The sequence below is a fragment of the Microcaecilia unicolor genome, chromosome 5, assembly GCF_901765095.1.
Source record: "Microcaecilia unicolor chromosome 5, aMicUni1.1, whole genome shotgun sequence".
Taxonomy (NCBI): domain Eukaryota; kingdom Metazoa; phylum Chordata; class Amphibia; order Gymnophiona; family Siphonopidae; genus Microcaecilia; species Microcaecilia unicolor.
Genome location: NC_044035.1, coordinates 246,863,585 through 246,885,418, shown reverse-complemented (window position 1 = coordinate 246,885,418; position 21,834 = coordinate 246,863,585). Strand labels below are relative to the sequence as shown.

General features: G+C 41.6%; 1 protein-coding gene across 2 annotated transcripts in view; it reads left to right on the top strand.

The window, feature by feature from the left end:
• The window catches only part of ARHGAP31 (Rho GTPase activating protein 31), a 213,634-nt gene that overhangs the window by 125,262 nt on the left and 66,538 nt on the right, over positions 1–21,834 (top strand). For both annotated transcript variants that reach the window (XM_030203923.1, XM_030203922.1), the window contains 2 exons: positions 11,720–11,822; positions 12,257–12,401. In XM_030203923.1, the coding sequence (XP_030059783.1) occupies positions 11,720–11,822; positions 12,257–12,401 (248 nt within the window). The remainder of the gene's footprint in view (positions 1–11,719; positions 11,823–12,256; positions 12,402–21,834) is intronic.

Below are 21,834 nucleotides of genomic sequence, written 5' to 3'. Positions count from 1 at the left end.
TGCTCATTTTTAATTTGCTTCCCTTCACCACAGTGCTATTAAAATCACTTAAAAAATGTATAAATACTTGGTGAAAAAGCTGTGCACTTATCTTGTCTCGCTGAAAAACATTCATCTCACACCTTCCCCTGGATCCGACTGCTAAGGCGGCACTATTTTATGTAGGAACTCCTAAGTGGAACGAATTGCCATTGAGATTGCGTATTTTGCATGACTTTGGTAGTTTTAAGAAGTAGCTGAAGGCCTTTCTATCCCAAGCATATTTTGGGATTTAGGTAATCCTGTGTTATTGGAAGGGTTTTCTGAGGAATTCTGTGTGTGTATTTTTTGTTAATTAAATTATGTATTATGGTATGTTTTATGCTTTGTGTATGTATTTTGTTACCCACCTAGTTAATAGGCATAAATGTTAAAATAATAAATAAGTATGCACATATCTTTTTCTAAGCATATTTGATCTATCTGCTCAGTTTACATCCTTTACAGTTTTGTGGATAGTAGTGGCATCTCAATGGAGTGATTTTATTGCTGATTCAAATGTTTTATTGTCTTCTCTACATAGTTTAGAAATCTCTATAGTACGGAAACTTTATAGATTGAGTTGGTGTCACAAGTGAGAACAGAGTTGAGTAGTGGTGGTCAAATGCAGCTGTTGCAGTTTGAAGTTTCGGTGGCATATGACACTGTTAAGCATGATCTTTTATTGTGTAGGTTGTCGGAGGTGGAGATTTCTGGTCTGGTTTTATGATGGTTTGACGGATTTTTGAGAAACAGATGCTATAGAAAGAAGTATATTTTTCTGAGCATTAGATACCTCCATGCAGTGTACCACAGGGTTCTCCTGTTTCTCCCTTATTATATAGTATTTATATGAGTACACTGAGTGTGATTTCTCTGGGTCCTGATGAATGGATTTTTTTTTCTTAGGCTGATATATTTTTGTAAATTCTTGTTAATCCAGTTATGGATTTGTTTCTTCCTAGATCGTCTGAGATAGTTGAACAGGTTAGACAATGATCTTTGACATATCGGCTTAAACTTAATATGGAAAAGACCAAAGTATTATGGTTTGGTCTACAGGAAGAACTTATTCCAACTTCTAGTCATATGATTGATGGTGTGAGTTTCAAAATTGATACTACCTCTATAAAATGTAGGGTGTTTTTATAGATTCTTTGTTGAATTTTGAAAAACAGGTTTATTCTGTAGTTCAAGAGGTGTGGTAGCCATGTTAGTCCACTCTTAAAGGTTATCAATAGAAATCAAACAAAGTAAAACATGGAAAAGAAAATAAGATGATACCTTTTTTATTGGACATAACTTAATACATTTCTTGATTAGCTTTCGAAGACTGTCAAAGTAATGCTTTGATGTTTCTCTTATATATACTACCTGCTACCAATCAAGAAATGTATTAAGTTATGTCCAATAAAAAAGGTATCATCTTATTTTCTTTTCCATGTTTTACTTTGTTTGATTTCTATTGATAACCTTCTGTAGTTCAAAAATCGGTTGGTTCGTTCCTATTTTTTTCAGGAACATTTTAGAGTGGTTGTTCAATGTACTGTTTTATCTTTGCTGGATAACTGAAATTCTCTTTATTCTGTAATTTCAGTAAAACTTATGAAGAAACTTAATTTGTTGCAGAATATGGCTGCGAGGTTGATATATCAGAGCTCACAATATGATCATGGTACTCCTTTGTTTGTGGATTTGCATTGGTTTCCTGTGGATTTACGTACTAATTTAAGCTGTGCTGCATGGGGATGTACCTGAAAATTTTCTTAAGCATTCCCTTGGTTTCCAAGGCAAAATTCTCTACTACCAGAGAATGCTTTTTTTTACACTGCACCTTTCTCTGGAGTGCCCTTCCCTCCACTTTGAGCTGTCTTTTACCAAGTTTAAATTGGCCTTGAAGACTCATTTGTTTAAAGAAGCTTTTGGTGAAGGGTTGGATGACGTGCTTCCGCCCAGATGATAGCCTTAAGTGCTTAACCTCTTGACTGAATTTTCTCTCCTGTCCCTGTTTTTTTATTTTTTCTGCTCAACTGTCCTATCTATAAATGGCGTTCCTTTCCTTTCCTTTCGTCATATTGAATTGTTAATCGCCGTGCTATGTTTGCCATGAAGAGCGGTATATCAAGTTAATAACCCATGACCTATGATTTAATCAAATTGCTGGGTTGTCAGATTGGAAACTGTAATTATGATCGATTACTGTTATCTTTTCCATCAATCAAGGGTATAAAGTATAAATGGGTACATCAAATGTCTTACTGTTATTGAATAACTGAGGCTTGGAATTGATTACCATTACATATTTGCTTAATTTCTTCTTACGTAGTTTTTCAAAAGAGAGTCAAGGTGTGACACTTTCAAAATTTTTGACAATAGAATAATGTATGTTAGATTTGATGGGATGTATTATGTATATATGTATCATGAATTTATATAACCCGCTTTGAACCTGAATGAATGTATATGACGGGATATAAATCTGGCATAGAATAGCGTAGCCCTATTTACCAGCAAGTTTCATTAGTTACAAACACAAAGCTGCTACAAGAATACATTTTCGGTGCATTGAAGCCCTTCTAAGGCAGTATTTCCATACAGTTGATCCCAAAAGTCAGTGACATATGAATATTTGTGTTCAAGCGACATGAATATTTGAACTTTAGAGTTAGTTTTGTCTGTAGTTTCGGGCTAGATCTAGCTCTAGCTCTCCCAACAGCCCATTGGCCTCTACTAGGCCCTAAAAGGGAGCAGCTAATAACATCTGCCTCCCCCCACCCTGACGGCTGGAAAAAGAAGTAATAGCTCTTGGAACATGGCTATGGTGATAAATAGCTTTTCAATAAAGTAATTTTACCTCTTCTGGACATATGTGCAGTGCAGCTGAGATGCAGGGGGTTTCTGTGAGTTTGAATACTGTACTGTACTCCAGATGAAGTTAGCAGGGGCTCTTTGTAGTGCTGATTCAGCAGGCAGCTCTGCAAATGCAGCCCATCGAGAGGGGCGTTCTGTCTGTAGGAGGAATACACAATAATATTTTTTTTAGAGCAAGAGTCAGATTTGTCATGCAAAATATATGTTAGCAAATTCAATTTAGTGTTCTCTTCTTTTTTCCTTAGTGCTTTTCTGGTAAATGTGACTCACTCAGAACAGGCAGCTCAGAGGAAACCCTCTAACATTTTCTTTCAAACTGCAAGAACACCTTGAATTTCTTTTATCCCATTTCTAAGAGAATTTCTCTAGAATACTTTGTTTTAAGAGCAGGATGTTTTCTATCTGCCTCCTCATAGTTGGGGGAGGGGGGCACATTTCCCCTGCTTGGCTACTCTGTTAAAGAAGGGATATGGGTCCTAGTGTCTTTTCAAATATTCCATTTCCAATGAAGGGGTCTCCTGCTGTGTTCCCAGTGGTCACAGACTGCTATGGTTCTAAAAACCACAATCTGTAATTCAAACTCTTCACCTTGGTATATAAAGGACGCTGCTCCCATACAGCCCTGCACGAACACTACATTCTTCACCAACTGAAATTTAATGTGGAAAAATGCAAAGTGATTCACATTGGGAAAAATAATCCAAATCATAGTTACCTGATGTTAGGTTCCACCGTAGGAGTCAGCACCCAAGAAAAAGATCTAGGTGTCATTGTGGACAATATACTGAAATTATTAGGAAAGGGAAAGAAAATAAGACCAAGTATATTATAATGCCTCGGTATCACTCCATGGTGCAACCTCACCTTGAGTATTGTGTGCAGTTCTGGTCTCTGTATCTCAAAAAAGATATAGCGGAATTAGAAAAACTTCAAAGAAGGGCAACCAAAATGATTAAGGGGATGGAACTCCTCTCGTATGAGGAAAGGCTTAAGAGGTTAGGGCTCTTCAGCTTGGAAAAGAGACGGTTGAGGGGAGATATGGCTGAGGTCTATAAAATCCTGAGTTGAGTGGTGTAGAACGGGTAAAAGTGAATCGATTTTTTACTCTTTCTAAAAGTACAAAGACTAGGAGACACTCAATTAAATTACATGGTAATACTTTTAAAACAAATAGGAGGAAATATTTTGTCACTCAACAAATAGCTAAGTTCTGGAACTTGTTACCAGAGGATGTGGTAACAGTAGTTAATGTACCTGGGTTTAAAAAAGGTTTGGACAAGTTACATTATATTCCATCTAAGTCTTCTAGCCCGCATGTACCAACATAGTTCAATGTGGGTACAAAAGAAGAACTAGAGTATCTTCTGTGAAGTCACAAGTAACAAACAAAAGCCAAGAATACACTCTTCATTAATATCAAGTTACAAACTGAGGGGCCCTTTTACAAAGGCACATAGGTGCCTATGAGCGTCTAACACACGTCAAATTGGCACTACCGCCCAGCTACCATGTGCCCCGGACGGTAATTCCATTTTCGGCGCGTGTCCAAAACACGCGGTAGAAAATATTTTCTATTTTCTACCGCGGGGCCCTTATCCGGTGGTAATTGGCAGTTGGCGCATGCTGCAAGCTTACTGCCTAGTTACCACATGAGACCTTACCGCAAAGTCAGTGGGTGGCATTATTTATTTATTGCATTTGTATCCCACATTTTCCCACCTACTGTATTTGCAGGCTCAATGTGGCTTACATAGTTTTGTTACGCCAAGCCCCCTCCCTACCCATCTTCAAATCCTTACTCAAAGCCCACCTCTTCAATGTTGCTTTCAGCACCTAACCTTTATACCTTTCAGGAAATCTAGAGTGTCCCAATTTGATGACCCCTACTTGACTAACAGTACATTTGTCCTTTGGATTGTAAGCTCTTTGAGCAGGGACTGTCTTTCTATGTAAATTGTACAGCGCTGCGTAACCCTAGTAGCGCTTTAGAAATGTTAAATAGTAGTAGTAGTAGTACATAGTTTTGTTAGTATTGTCATTCCAGGATATCAGGTACAGTTAGTATTGTGTAGAGATTAATTAAGGGATTAATCAGGTACAGTTAATATTGTGCAGAGATTAATTAGGGGAAGACAGCAGAAGGAAAGGATTTATTAGGGTACTTATAGAAGGTGGGCTATCATATCTGAATGGGTTGGTGAAATGGATTCATGAAGTGGATTCGTGAGGCTATAGGTTCTCATTGTAGGCCTTGTTGAAGAAGTATGTCTTCAGAGATTTGCGAAAGATAGTTGTTTCGTCGATTGTTTTCAGGTCTTTAGGTAATGCATTCCATAACTGCGTGCTCATGTAAGAGAAGGTAGTGGCATGCATCAGCTTGTATATTAGTCCTTTACAGCTAGGGAAGTGCAGGTTGAGAAATTTGTGGGATGATCTTGTGGCGTTTCTGGGAGGTAGGTCCACAAGGTTTAGCATGTAGATTGGGGCGTCTGCATGAATGATTTTGTGTACAATCGTGCAGATTTTGAACGCATTGCATTCATTAAGTGGGAGCCAGTGAAGTTTCTCTCTTAAGGGTTTTGCACTTTCATATTTAGTTTTTCCAAATATGAGTCTGGCGGCAGTATTCTGGGCAGTTTGGAGTTTTTTGATAGTTTGTTCTTTGCAGCCGGCGTACATTGCGTTGCAGTAGTCCAGATGACTTATTACCATTGACTGTACCAGGGTACGGAAGGTGTATCTTGGGAAGAAAGGTTTTACTCTTTTGAGTTTCCACATGGAGTAGAACATCTTTTTCGTCGTGTTTTTCACGTGGGCATCAAGAGTGAGGTTTCGATCAATGGTGACTCCAAGAATTTTCAAGTTTTGTGAGATGGGAAGAGAACAGTATGGTGTGATTAAGGTGGAGAAGTTTTTTGTGTTATGTTGTGAGGTGAGTACAAGACATTGTGTTTTTTTCTGCGTTAAGTTTTAGTTGGAATGCATCTGCCCAGGTGTGCATTATTTGGAGGCTTTGGTTGATTTCGTTGGTGATTAAGGTCTCAGGCCGAAAATGGACGCGTGCTGGTTTTCATTTTGCTGCACGTTCATTTTCCGGCACATTTTTAAAAAATCCCCTCTGTTCCAGACATGCTCAGGAAATGGACCAGTGCACGTCCAAAACACGCACCTACACCAGTGCAGGCCACTTTTGGGTGCGCCTTAGTAAAAAGGCCCCTTAGCAAATAAAAACATCTTCAAATGTTTCCTAAACTGATAATGATCTCTAACTGATCTAAGTGACAATGGTAATGCATTCCATAACAAGGCAGCTTGATATGACAGAGATGTATTGAACTGTTACTAGACTTCAGATGCCTAACCGATGGAAAAGTCTATAGTCTGTTATTGAGAAATAGAAAAGGGGGAAGCCACTGCTTGCCCTGGGATCAGTAGCATGGAATGTTCCTACTAATTGGGATTCTGTCAGTTACTTATGACCTGGATTGGCCACTGCTAGAAGCAGGATTCTGGGCTAGATGGACTATTCTTATGTTCTTATGTCATTTTTCACCTCCCACCAGCCTCCTACATCTGAGTAGACATCATGCGAGAAACTGCTTTTAGCTACTCTGGTCCCAAACACACTGTAATGCTTTGCCGTCACCTCTCAAATTGGAACCTTCCTACCCTATCTTTAAGAAACAGATTAAAAACTGGCTCTTTCACCAGATATTCCTCTGTACCCCCACCCCAAACATCTTCCTGACAGTCCCAATGCTCCTTATGCCACCGCTGCCCTCCTGCTTTCTATGCTACCTTTTCCTTGAAACCTTTGCTCTGACTCTGTTGTTACCGGGGACTCTTGAGGTCTAATATATCTGGTTTACAACCAGTGTTGTGTAGTAACTAAGTAAATGTAACTAGTTATTGTACTTAAGTAAAACTTTTGTTACTTTTACTTGTAAAGAAGCACAGGATAACAATTGTTACTTTTACTTTTACTGAAGTAATAATTTCACCAATTTTTACTACTTTTACTCAGTTACATCCGATGCTTGCAGTTAAAAGTAAAATGTAAAAGCAGAAGCAAGATGTAAATAACAATTCCTCAGTAAACCAAATGAAACAGAAAAACTGGGAACAGGATTATGCTATTGCAAACCTCGTCACACAAACAGTAAATCGTCTCATCTTACATTTTGCTGTTCAGTGAATATAACCTATGAGAGCAGTGTAGTTGCCTGAGTTTGTTGAAGTGGTTACTGGTCTCCAGCCATACAGAACAGTGATGAGTTGAGTCTCTTTGAAGTGGGAAGCTGGTTGCAATTCTTGGTGAACATACTGCTGATCATCCCGCTGAAAATTTTGCATTGGGTTGACTGACCTCTCAGTGCTGGCCCAAGGCAAGATGCCGCCTGAGGCAGAGTTAAGATGCCACCCCCCCAGGCCAAGATGACGTCCCTCCCCATTTGTGGCATTTACCTGTTTTGACACATTCCAAACCCAGCAGCGGCAACGATTCATATATGCTGCACTGCCGCCAGCATCCGTCTCTTCCCTTTACTGTGGCTGCCTGAGCCTCTGACAAAACAGGAAGTTACATCAGAGAGGCGGCTGCAGTAAAGAGAAGAGGCAGGTGCTGGTGGAAGGGCAGCGTATGGGAATCACTGCTGTTGCCTGGTTTGGAATGTAACGAAACAGGTAAATGTCGTGAACAGGGTGGCTGATCCCTGAAGAGTGGAGAGATGCCGCCCCTGAAGAGTGCTGCCTGAGGCCCCCGCTTCAGGTGGCCTAATGGTCGGGCCGCCCCTGTGTCCACTTGATTGATAGTCTTTAGAGAGGATGTTTTCTTGTTTGGCCTTAAGACTGAATGGTTCTCACAGATATGATGTTCTTGCATCAGCTCTCGAAGATATTCAAACAGACTTTGCCATCAGACAAAAAATTGGTAGAACAACAATAGACAACGATTCCAACTTTGTGAAAGCCTTCTCTGTAATTGGATAGCATGATGATGATGATGATAACAAAGATAAAGATAAAGATTCAAGCAATGACTTAGCACTACTTCTAATGCAGATGATAATGACAACAATGGTGTTAAAGTACTCTTTGCTATACGGAAGTCAAGTGTTTCAGAGATTCCCTTGATCAAAACCTACAGACCTAGTGAGAAGACATCAATAATACTGCAACCTGGCTTGATTTGCAGGAACTTTTTATCAGACTGAATAATTCACTTTCTACTAGTGCAGTTGTTGAACACCTTTCAGCTGTGCTGGATTAGTGACTCACAAGCACACTCACATGAGTGATGGTCATTTTCAAAAATTTAGTTTTGCTCAAATCAAAGTGGATTGAATTGTAGAGCAATAAAATTGTTGAGATAAAAATGCTATTCATTGTAGTTGTACTTTTATGTTTTACTCAAAAAGTATTATATTAGTCTATAACCTTTTTCATTTTCACTTAAGTAAACTTTTAAATGTGTTTTTCACTGTACTTTTAAGTATTAAAATATACATTGATTTTTACTTTTACTTAAGTCCTTTTACCTAGTACTTTGAACACTGCTGGCTATATAGCAAGGCACCATAAATATATAATAGAGTCATAGCATGCAATTGTTTTGTGACTATATACTTTTGATTACAGTATCTTTATATACAGCTCTGTATGCCACCCTTGTAGATCACAGATTGAGACCCTGGTTCTAAAACTTCCACGGAAGGTGCAGGAACTATCAAAATGTAATCAGAGAGTAAATGGAGCCAGAATAAGGGAGGAAGCACAGTGGCAATAAATAAATACACACACACACAAGGTAACAAGAGTAAATAAATAAATAAATAATACTAACACACACACACACACACACACACACAAACACACATGGTAACAAGAGTAGCCCCCAAATGTGCTGCTCTAGAGAGATGGCAGAATTACACTGGGACCAGGAGAAGGTACATGGAGGAAGTTAGGAGCCTTCAGTGTGTTGGTGTGTGTTAGGGAAGTTTGCCATTGTAAACTTTGAGAACCATTGCACTAGTTTAACCCGCTAGTGTCCAGTGTTCCCATAATAAGCCATATGGGAACAGATTGATGGGAACATTGGACACTAAAGGGTTAAGTTGAGGATACTTGGTGGTACTAAGGCAGTGGTTCCCAAATTGTGGGTCAGGATTGCATTATCAGTAGATGAGATCAGAGAAACAGGACTGCGCCCCTCCCTCTGGATCTCTGCTATACCCTATACCTGTATCCAGTAGTGGCAGTCAGCATGGAGCCTTTGCAGACCTGCCAAGTCTCCAACTTTGCACTCCCACCGGGGAGCTGAGATGTCCCACTGAGTGGCTTCCCCATCTGGCGGCAGCAGGAAAAGCTTTCATTAAATTCTGATCCTGTTGCCGGCATTGAATATCCGGGATTTTTTTAACTGCTAAAACGTTAACCAGTTAAGCTGATATTCAGCAATAATAACCAGTTAACTATTTATGCAGCCTACTTTAACTGCTGACCATAGCTGGTTAAGCGTTGAATATCTGGTTAGGTGCCGGTATGCTTTTTAACCAGTCAGTGGCTATGTCTGACTAGTTAAATAACTTGGAATATCAGGGGAATATGTCTTAGCAGTAGTCCATGTTGATAACTATGTTCTTTAAAGAGGTTTTCCTGACTGATGATTTTATAGATACAGGTTTGAGAACAGATTCTTCCTCTGTTTAATCTCTGAGGTCTTTTCCTTATATTCAAAAGTTGTGATAAAAATTAAGGTCATTTGATTTTTCATGTGAGTTTCAAAGCAAGTATTTACGATGGAGTTTAATTTTTAATTGTATGTTAATAAAAAGTAATCACACAATCCATACACAATCCAGATCATTTGTACTAAATACTAAAGGCAGCACCAAAGGTGGGGGGTGGGAGGAGGGAATTTGGATTTAGCAAGTTGTAGCTCAAGCAGGGCTGGTGTTAGGGGGTGGCAAACAGGGCAATTGCCCTGGTCCCCCCATATCATAGGGGGCCCCAAACCTGCCTCAAGCTAAAGGAGGCATAGGCTGAAGGCCAGTTTTTGAGCTCCCTTTCCGGTTTCTGCTCTGGGCCCCTGGATGTCTGACAGCAGCCCTGAGCTAAAGATAAGTTGCATTCAGGTACCAAGGGCCTGATATTCCAAGGATTTTTACTCCTAACTTTGGGCCCTGTTTACTAAGACACGTTAGCGTTTTTAACGCACCTACAATTTGCGCGTGCTCTAACTGTGTAGATGCCCATAGGGATATTGTAGGGGCATACATGGTTCACGCGCGTTAAAGACATTAATGCGCCTATAACTTGGCTTAGTAAACAGGGCCCTTTGAGAGTTATGCTCATAAATAAGCCTCTTTGAAGATTTACTAAGGCTGAGTGCATACATTTTTACTGAAAATTTCTCCAACGGGTCGATATTCAAAACGATTTAATGATTTGAATGATTTAATGTCCGGTTAGCACTGAACTGAAAACCAGCTATTTTGTGGGTGTTGATACTTGGCTGGCTAAGTGCAGATATTCAACACATAACCAGCCAAGGTCTCTGTGTAAATAGGACCGCAGAAAAGTTAGTCCTATCTTAATCGGTGGCCCATAGCCAGTTCTGCAAACCCGTTTTAACCTCGTTTTAACTTAACTCCTCACAATGTAACCATAATTGTGTTGTAACAAATTGTACTTCCATCATTACAATGTATTGTAAGCCACACTGAGCCCGCAAATAGGTGGGAAAATGTGGGATACAAATGCAATAAAATAAATAAATAAATAAATAAATTCCAAAACCCAGACATGTCCCAGCATTGATTTTCCAGTTTAATGCCGTCAGCGATCAGCAAAATGCTAAGCATTACCAGCTGAATACCAGGCCCTAAACTCTTAAATTTAGAAGCATAAAAAGTGGATGGCACAAGGGGCAAATTTAGGGCAGGGAAAAGAAGTTAGGAGCTTAGCACTGATTTTCAGCACTAGGCTCATAAATTAGGCTTATAAATCTTGGCAAACAAATGGCAGGCCTATATTTATGAGTATAAGTTTAAGCTCCTAAATTAAGATGAATTTTCAGCTGAAAAGTTATGTTCCTAAGTTGGCTGAAAATAGGGCACACATTTATGAGCCTAGCTTAGGAATTCAGCATTTTCTGAATATTGGGTTCTAAGGGCCCTGTTTACTAAGCCGCATTATAGGTGCGTTAGTGTCTTTAACACACATTAACCATGTACGCGCCTACAATATCCCTATAGGCACCTACATGGTTAGCGCGCATTAAAAACGCTAATGTGACTTAGTAAACAGGGCCCTAAGTTTGTACCTGTGGCAATGGAGAGTTAAGTGAGTTGACCAAGATCACATGAAACAGCAGTAGCATTTGGATTGGGTTTCCCTGGTTCATAGCTTCTGCTCTAATCATGAGGTATTCTTCCACTCCTAAAGGGTTGCGTTTGTTAACTCCAACTTTTTAAATGATTTAAAATTTTTTACTTCCAAGCTTACAGATTTCCTGGGAGAACTGGTAGCAGAATAAATTTGAGTCTGATTGCTCTAACAATCAGACTTGACTAGGAAATCACAGATCATGCACTTGAAATCTACAACACTTCCACACAACCATTGGGCTTGCAAGCATTTCTGTACAGGGAGAGCAACATCTTTTTGCTCTGTTTCCCATCCCTGCAGTATTTATGTTATCCTCAGGGTTCAATATAGTCACTGTTTAAGGATATTTACCCATGCCTTGTAAATGCACCCTATCTTGCTATACATTGTGCCCCCTATTGTGCTTGCTGACTGTCAGCTTTCTATTGGTTCCTTCCTTTAGTTCCCCTTGTATTGAAGAGCTGCGCAGAGTTTATTGAGACTCATGGTGTTGTGGACGGCATCTACCGGCTCTCTGGTGTGACATCTAACATACAGAAACTGAGGTAAGGACAGGCTGCCTGAGGTATACTGGGAACATGGTTCTATGTAGATACTAACCTGTACCATAGCCGGTCGTTAGAGTACTCTGTGATAGTAGTGCACCTCTAAAGAAGTTTCTAAGGAATCAACTTTTCCATACCTGCTGTGTCTCATTTGTTAATTGTGGTAGGTTGTTAATTGGCTGTCCCTGAAAGCGATAGTCTTATACACCCTGCATGGTTGAGAGGTAACTCCCAAACAGACCCATCTGTTCTCCTTCTGTATTTGTTAACCACTCTGATTTGCCTAAAACATGGTATAACAAGCTCATGAACAATACCTGCAGTCCCTCAACCATCATCATGGTAGGGTATTCTAGGCCAGACTGGCAGCTTTGGATAGCAACCAGCGATTCATCTCTTTCAGTGCTGTTATGTCTCTGTCTGTGTTGTTTCAGGCAGGAGTTTGGCTCGGATCAATGTCCAGACCTGACAAGAGAAATTTACCTCCAGGACATTCACTGTGTGGGATCACTCTGTAAGCTGTATTTCAGGGAGCTTCCAAACCCCCTCCTTACTTACGAACTCTACAAAAAATTCACAGTAAGTCTTTTGTACCGAGACTCAGTGGGGGCACTTGCATATTTTTCAAATTGTATCAGTTTTTCTTTTAGTTTCAGGTGTTGGAAAAAAATGTCCTGTTCTCCTTTGATCTGTCTCCATATTTCTGCCTCTGTTTTCTCATCTTTATGCTTGCTTTCCCTTCTTTCCTATATTGCTTTTCTTGTAGTTTCTCTCCTTCCATTTCTCTCTTTCGTTCCCTCTTCAGCAATCCCTTTTCCCCCTTTTTTAACTGCACAATTTTTTTTAGTTGAACCATCTGATATATACCTATTTACTTATTACAAAAACACTTGACATTTAAGTGGAGTGGCCTAGTGGTTAGAGCACCAGTCTTGCAATCCAGAGGTGGCAGGTTCAAATCCCACTGCTGCTCCTTGTGTTCTTGGGCAAGTCACTTAACCCTCCATTGCCTCAGGTACAAACTTAGATTGTGAGCCCTCCTGCAACAGAGAAATATCCAGTGTACCTGAATGTAACTCACCTTGTGCTACTACTGAAAAAGGTGTGAGCAAAATCTACATAAATAAATTCTGGCTCATGGTTCTAGTTTTTCAGCACCCAAGTTGCCCTCGTAAGTCAGTATCCCTACTTTTGCTCTCTCTTTCTTTTTCTCTCTCTCTTTCTTTCATTCTGTTGGTCTTTCTTGTTCACTTTGATTATCTCCCATTTTATTCTCTCTTTTGATGTTGATAGATGCTTACCTCTTCTCCTTTGTCCATATTCTTTTCCCTCTCTCCCTGATTTCTCTCATGGGTTTGGTTCACCAGGGACAGTCGAGACAATCTTGATTTTAATTTCAGTCCTGTTATTAAAATTACTTTTAAAAGCTAACAGCAATTAGGGAGGGGATATATTTATCATCTTCAGCTGATAAAGTCTTTGATCACATCACTTCCCTCCTCAGTCTAGAACACTGGCTCCCTGTCTCCACTAGGATAAAATTTAAGATCTTATTTCTTATGCCTTGTCTTCAAGTCCTGCCTGCCCACCACTCCTGTCTTCCTTCACTTGGCTTGATCCTTTGTCCCTCCACGTCTCCTACGCTCCTCTGCTGCCTACCTCTTAGCCATGCCCTCTCTTTCTGCTTAACCATCTCTCATCAATTCTCCTTTAGTTTCCTTAGCTCTTCTCTCTGGAACTCACACCCACCTCATCTCAGTCAAGAATCATGTTATTCTAGATTCAAATCTCCGCTCAAAGCTTATCTCTTCTCTGAAGCCTTTGGATTACCCTGCTCTTAGTCTCCCCCACTCCCCAGTATCCCTTCCCCCTCTTTGTTTTATTATATTACCGTAAACTGCACAGTAGCCAGTTTGGACCCTGTGCATTATATCAAGCCTCTGGAATAAATAAATAATTGAATAATAAATTTCAAGATTTGACTTAATATAATTTTGGAATGTTAGGACACACTCGGAGAGTTGACTGTGTCTTACGCCACGCAGCGCATATCGCTCCAGCGTGCCAATGTTTTTTTTCCATTTACAAACTCTCCGAAACCAATTGCTATGACCCCTGAGGAAGGCGCTTAGCCGAAACACGACCCGTGCAGGGTCTCCTTGGGTCAGCTGACTTTGGCTAATAAATTCTTGGATACTCCTACGCCTTGTTTTCCTCGGTTATTTGGAACTCTCCTCATTTTCACCCGTTTTTTGCTTTCGAAGTATAACACATACATAATAAATCAAATAGCATATCTCATTCAACAATCAGTGTACAATTGACAATTAGTAACATATTATGTAACATTAATACCCCCTGCTCCGCTAGTCCCAAATCTACAAAGAAAAAAACCAAAAATTTTAAGCACATCCACTGTTTACCCAGGAACTTCAGAGTAGAGGAGTAGTTTAGCTGTTAGAGCACTAGGCTAACAGGGAAGCCTACTTCAAATCTTACTGTTGCTCCTTGTGATCTTGAGCAAGTCACTTAGGGACCCTTTTACTAAGCCAAGGTGACCTGCACTAGTTTTGGCATGTGAAATTGGTATGCGCTGGGCCACTTTTTACCATGGCGGGAAAAAGGCCCTTTTTAAAATGGGACTGTAAATGACCATGAGATAATATTAAAATTAGCATGTGGCTATTTACTGCCTGAGCCCTTACTGCCACCTATTTAGGAGAAGATAAGGGCTCATGTGCTAACCCCATGGTAATCGGGCAATGTGGTTGCGCTGCTGATTTCTGCTGGGAATGCCCCCCACGGTAGAAAATAGAAAATTATTTTCTACAGGGGGAAACTGCGTGTGCCGACTTCAGAACTACCACCAGGCTCCTGCGCTATCCTGGCGGTAGGGCCGATTTGGCGCATGCTACCCACTTTGTAGCCCTACCTTGCCTTTTGTAAAAGGTCCCCTTAAACCTCCATTGCCTTAGATACAAACTACGATTGTAAGCCCTCCAGAGTCAGGGAAATATCTGGTGTACCCGAATGTAACGTACCTTGATCTACCACTGAAAAAGGTGTGAGCAAAATCCAAAATAATAATAACACCAGATTTAAAAAGCAGGCCCTCGGCTTCTGTAAAAGGAAGCATAATTAGAATGTTGCTCTGTTAGGTGTGTTCATCCAACCTTAATGTCCTTGGATTTGCATCTAAAACAGGTATTAGTCCAATTAAGGTACTGGACTGGATAAATTTACATATTATCCCTATGCTTGACTTTTAATAACAGCAGAGGTTCCTTCTTCCTTCTTTCTTCTTTCTCCTTTCTCCTTCTGATCACTGAAGAAGGAACTTGTGTGGTCTCCAAAGCTTAGACACTATGGGCCTGATTTTCAGCCGGCGGCAAACAGCAATTTGCTGACTGTCACCGACATTAAACCTGGAAATTCAATGCTGGGCCATGTCTGGGCACCAGCATTGAATTTCTGGGTTTCTGGAGCCAGTTAACACAATAGCCAGTTAAGGGGTCCTTTTACTAAGCCATGGTAAAAAGTGGCCAGCGGTAGTGTGAACGCGTGCTTTTGGCGCACGCTGGGCCATTTATTACAGCCTCTGGGAAAAACGGCTTAATCAGATGTGATTAACTAGCTTATTTTTGAAAGGGAAGGACACCCATCTTCCAACACAATCGGGAGATGGGTGTCCTTCTCCCTAGGTCGCCCAAATCGGCATAATCGAAAGCTGATTTTTTGCATCCTCAACTGCTTTCCGTCGCGGGGACAACCAAAGTTCACGGGGGCGTGTCGGCAGTGTACCGAAGGCGGGATGGGGGAGTGGTTAAGAGATGGGCGTCCTCGGCCGATAATGGAAAAAAGAAGGGCGTCCCTCACGAGCATTTGGTCGGCTTTACGTGGTCCCTTTTTTTCACGACCAAGCCTCGAAAAGGTGCCCGAACTGACCAGATGACCACCAGAGGGAATTGAGGTTGACCTCCCCTTACTCCCCCAATGGTCACCAACCTCCTCCCACCCTAAAAAAAAATTAAAAAACATTTTTTCCAGCCTCTATGCCAGCCTCAAATGTCATACCCAGCTCCATCACAGCACTATGCAGGTCCCTGGAGCAGTTTTTAGTGGGTGCAGTGAACTTCAGACAGGTGGACCCAGGCCCATCCCTCCCTCCCACCTGTTACACTTGTGGTGGAAAATGTGAGCCCTCCAAAACCCACCTGAAACCCACTGTACCCACATGTAGGTGCCCCCTTCATCCCTAAGGGCTATAGTAGTGGTGTACAGTTGTGGGGAGTGGGTTTTGTTTTGGGGGGGGGGCTCAGCACCCAAGGTAAGGGAGCTATGCACCTGGGAGCAATTTGTGAAGTCCACTACAGTGCCCCCTAGAGTGCCCGGTTGGTGTCCTGGCATGTGAGGAGGACCAGTGCGCTACAAATGCTGGCTCCTCCCACGACCAAAGGGCTTGGATTTGATCATTTTTGAGATGGGCGTCCTCGGTTTCCATTATGGCCGAAAACCAGGGACGAACCATCTCAACATTTAGGTCGACCACCTCTAAGGTCGACCTAAATGTTGAGATTTGGACGTCCCTGACCGTATTATTGAAACGAAAGATGGACGTCCATCTTGTTTCGATAATACAGGTTTCCCTGCCCCTTCGCCAGAACATCCTTAGAGATGGACGCCCTTAGAGATGGTCGTCCCCATTCGATTATGTCCCTCCACGTCTCACAGTGGGAAAAATAATTGTGTGAATATAATTAAGTTTCAGCTCTGTATTTAATTTTTTTAATGGAGGCAATAAATGGCCATGCGCTAGAATTAAAACTAGTACGCGGTTATTTACTGCCTGAGCTCTTACCACCACCCATTGAACTAGCGGTAAGGGTACACGTGCGGTACTCATTCAGCACGCGCAAATGTGGTCACGCTGCCAATCACCGCCGGGATCCTTTATTTCCTTCCACATCTCCTACGCTTCTCCGCTGTCAGCCTCTTAACCGGGCCGTCTCTTCCTGCTTTGTGCTTGATCATCTCTCGTCAATTCTCCTTTAGTTTCTTTAGTCCTTCCCCTAGGATTAGGGGGTACATAGTGAAGCTACAAAGTAGTAAGTTTAAAATGAATCGGAGAAAATATTTCTTCACTCAATGTGTAATTAAACTCTGGAATTTGTTGCCAGAGAGTGTAGTAAAAGCAGTTAGCTTAGTGGGGTTTAAAAAAGGTTTGGATAACTTCCTTAAAGAAAAGTCAATAAGCCATTATTAAAGTGGACTTGGGAAAAATCCACTGCTTATTTCTGGGTCAAGCAGCATAAAATGTATTGTACTGTTTTGGGATCTTGCCAGGTACTTGTGACCTGGACTGGCCACTGTTGGAAACAGGATGCTGGGCTTGATGGACCTTCGGTTTGTCCTAGTATGCCAATACTTATGTATTTATGAATGCCCCCCACAGTAGAAAATAAAAGAATATTTTCTACTATGGGAAACAACATGTGCCACCTTCAAAATTACTGCCGGCGAACCGATGATCTGGTTGGCTAATATATCAATACTGCCGTTCTGTTTCACAGACTCAGATGTTGAAGTGGGAAGTATTTATATGTGGTATATCAAATCTAGTAAACCATAAACCATCTGTTACATTAGGAGCTGAGATATGGAAATTTTGTGCTGGAAGTGGGTCATGCTAGGGAAGAAAGTATGAGCTTCAGACTGAGCTGCTCATATAGTCTTGTAAATATCATAAAAGAGGTCTCCATATCTGATTCTCGAGGGCCACATTGATTTTTGGGACTTTTACAATGAATATGCATGAGATGTATTTGCATACAATGGAGGTAAGGCATGCAATTCGATCTCTTGCATATTCATTGTGGAAATCCTGGAACCCAGCCTAGTTTCCTACCCTCAAACTGGATTTGGGGACCCCCCTGAAGTAGGTTTTCCAGAATGGGTTTGGAACAGTCATAATATGCAGGAAAGGGACCTTTCCTTTTTTTTTTTTTGTTTCCAGTGTTCTACTTACAGTTTATTTTCTGTAATAGAAAAAGATACAGACACCTACAGTTTGTTTAAGATAACAGCCAACTGACCATGTGTTGTTTTTATTGGTTTGACTTTTTATTTTTTATTATTTTTATTTGCATTATAATTTTAATATAGAAGTACCATGCTTGAAAGAAAAGCACTTTTAGCAACAATCTCAGATCTATAGATATAAATCACCATTGTTACATAGGAGATCATAATGTGCTACCTAATCCACAAAATAAGAGAGAAGGTCAACTAAGAATTAGCCTCCGAAGCCTACAAGAGTTTCTCACTTTCAAAGTAGAAAATAGAAAAAAGAAAGGTAGTCTAAGGGAACAGAAAATCAAAATCCAATTCCAAGCTTAGGGGCCCTTTTACTAAGCCGCCAAATTGGAGTTATCTCCCGGTTACCATGTGGCCCTTGTGGTAATTTCAATTTTGCTGCGCGTCCGCAACGCACGTCTGAAAACAATTTTTTATTTTCTGGCACATGGCAGCTACACGCAAGGGGCATTTGACACGTGTAGACCATTAACGCCCGGTTACCGCGTGAAACCTTATCGCTAGGTCAGTGGCTGGCGCTAAGGTCTCAGACCCAAAATGGATGCGCGGCAATTTTCATTTTGCCGCTCGTCCATTCTGCGCGCATCCAAAACACAAGTCTACACTACCGCAGGCCATTTTTCAGTGCACCTTAATAAAAGGACCCCTTAGTTTCTAACATCAACAACTTCATCCCCCCCCCCCCCCCCCCCGAGTCTGAGTGGGAAGCAACTGCTTACTTAGAATCTATGAAAAATTGCTCAGCATTGAAGAAAACATATTTTGTAGAAGAAATCAGTATCGTATGTTTACATGGAAAACACAAATGAAATGTTCCACCGAGAGCTTGAGCTCCTTGTCGGAGCACTAAAAGCTTTCTCTCTTTCTGAGTAACTTTAGCTAACTCTGGAAAAATCTATAATGTTTGTCCCATGAAGGGAGTATTTTTATATTTGAAATATAAACACAGAATGTGATCATGGTCCTGAGGAAAAACAAATGTAATAATCAAAGTAGCATGAGAAACCACTTCAGAATCTGAATGTTCCAAAAAGGCCGTTAAGCCCAAACTATGTCGTGTCAAGTCAGATTCTTTATTAGTAGCACCAGGGTCTCCTTGTTAATGTTTTTCTGACTTTTTTGGAAGAAAATTAATTTTAGCAAGCAGTGGAACTGCCTCTTTAGGTATCAAAAGCACCTCCTCGTTGTGGTGGTCTTTTACAAAGACGTGCTAGTGGTTTTAGTGCTAAACGCTAGAGATACCCATAGAAATATATGGGCGTGTCTAATGTTTAGCATATGCTTAGTTTTTAGCGCATGCTAATAATGCCAGTGCGCCTTTGAAAAAGGACCCCAGTATTTCAACATGGGCTGTGTCGTCATTAGCACACGGCAGCCGCTAGTACGGCTTAGTAAAAAGGGGGGTAAATCTTTAGGCTGTAATGTAGGGTGTTTTGGAAGATTGAGGAGATGCAAATTCAAGTATCTCTGTGAGTTTTCGAGGGTTTCCATTTTCCTGTGAATTTGTAATTTGTCTTTAATCAAGGCCAACTGCACATTTTGGAGTCAGAATCTTGCCCTTCCAATTTGTTCATTCTCTCCTGCAACTGTGATATTGCATTTGAAGACTCTGAAAAAGACTTTTGATTGGTCACCACAACCTCAGTCAAAGTTGCAATAGTCTTATGCTACACAGTTACAGCATAAAAAGAAGAAGTTATTCCCCTAGTGCAAAATATCCAAGTGAAAAGAAAAATGGGAGGACCAATCCAAAACCAACATCTGGTCAAGTAAAAATGGAAAAATGAATTGAAAAAAGAAGGAAAGGTGACGCAGATCTGTGTTTCGGTGCACAAGCACCGTCCTCAGGAGTTAACAATATCTGCAAATTCTTTTTTTTTTTTTTTGGGCAAAAGATGTCTTCAGATGCTTCCGTTCATTCAGATGCTTCACTTCACAATGAAAGAGATCAGCCTCATGGCCAAGGTGGAGGTCATATAGAGGGGCATAATCGAACGTGAACGCCCATCTCCATGGGCGTCTATCTCCGAGAACGGGTACGTGAAGGGGCGGGACAAACCATATTTTCGGAAAAAATGGGCGTCCATCTTTTTTCTGATAATACGGTTTATGCCAGCCAAATGTATCGGATTTGTGCGAATTTGAGCTGGGTGGTTTCGTTTTTCAGCAATAATGGAAACTGAAGGCGTCCAGCTCAAAAACGAACAAATCTAAGGCATTGGGTCATGGGAGGGGCCAGGATTCGTAGTGCACTGGTCCCTCTCACATGCCAGGACACCAACCGGGCACCCTAGGGGGCACTTGTAACAATTAAAAAAAACCGTTAACTACCTCCCAAGTCCATAGCTCCCTTCCCTTGGGTGCTGAGCCCCCCAAATCCCCCCCAAAACCCACTGCCCACAACTCTACACCATTACCATAGCACTTTTGGCTGAAGGGGGGCACCTAGATGTGGGTACAGTGGGTTTTGGGGGTGGTTTAGATGGCTCCCATTTACCACCAGAAGTGTAACAGGTAGGGGGGGATGGGCCTGGGTCTGCCTGCCTGAAGTGCATGCACCCACTAAAACTGCTCCAGGGACCTGCATACTGCTGTGATGGAGCTGGATATGACATTTGAGGCTGGCATACAGGCTGGGAAAAAAAGATTTTAAACTTGTTTTTTTTGGGTGGGAGGGGGTTAGTGACCACTGGGGGAGTCAGGGGTGGTCATCCCCGAGTCCCTCTGGTGGTCATCTGGTCATTTAGGGCACTTTTTTGGGACTTCGTGAAAAAAAGGGTGCAAAAAAAGTGACCCAAATTCGCGCTAAAAACGCCTTTTTCGATTATCGGCTGAGGACGCCCATCTCTCGTCAGTCGATAAACACGCCCCAGTCCCGCCTTCACCACGCCTCCGACACACCCCAGTCAACTTTGGCCGTTTCCGCGACGGAGTGCAGTTGAAGACGGCCAAAATGGGCGTTCGATTATACCGATTTTGGCGCCCACGGGAGAAAGACGCCCATCTCCCGATTTGGGTCGAAATATGGGCGTCTTTCTCTTTCGAAAATAAGGCGGATAATATCACACATTACAGGCTGTAATGCTTCAAAATGCCCTTCTTAGCAGTCCCTCAGCTATCGCTGGCAGGGTTTGGAGGACTCCCTCAGTTGCCACTAGCAGGGTTTGGGAGTCTTTCTCAGCTACTCCCTGGACCCAAAATCCTGCTAGCAGCAACTGAGGGAATCCTCTAAACCATGGCAGTGATAGCTGAGGGACTGCTAAGAAGGCCATTTTGAAGCATTACAGCTTGTAAGGTGAGATATTACATGACCTCCATCTTGGACATGAGGCTGATCTCTTTCATTGAGAAGTGAAGCATCTGAAGACATCTTTCAGCTGGGAAAAAGAAGAAGAAGAAGTAAGGAATTTGCAGATATCGTTGACTCCTGAGGCAGGCGTTTGTGCGCTGAAACGCAGATCTGTGTTGAGTCTTTCCTATTTTATGTTTCAACATTTTTATTAGTGTCATACTGAAATTTGACCTAGAGATGGGAATAACTAGTGAGGTAATTAAATTCGCCGATGACACAAAATTATTCAGGGTCGTCAAGTCGCAGGAGGAATGTGAACGATTACAGGAGGACCTTGCGAGACTGGGAGAATGGGCGTGCAAGTGGCAGATGAAGTTCAATGTTGACAAGTGCAAAGTGATGCATGTGGGTAAGAGGAACCCGAATTATAGCTACGTCTTGCAAGGTTCCGCGTTAGGAGTTACGGATGAAGAAAGGGATCTGGGTGTCGTCGTCGATGATACGCTGAAACCTTCTGCTCAGTGTGCTGCTGCGGCTAGGAAAGCGAATAGAATGTTGGGTGTTATTAGGAAGGGTATGGAGTCCAGGTGTGCGGATGTTATAATGCCGTTGTATCGCTCCATGGTG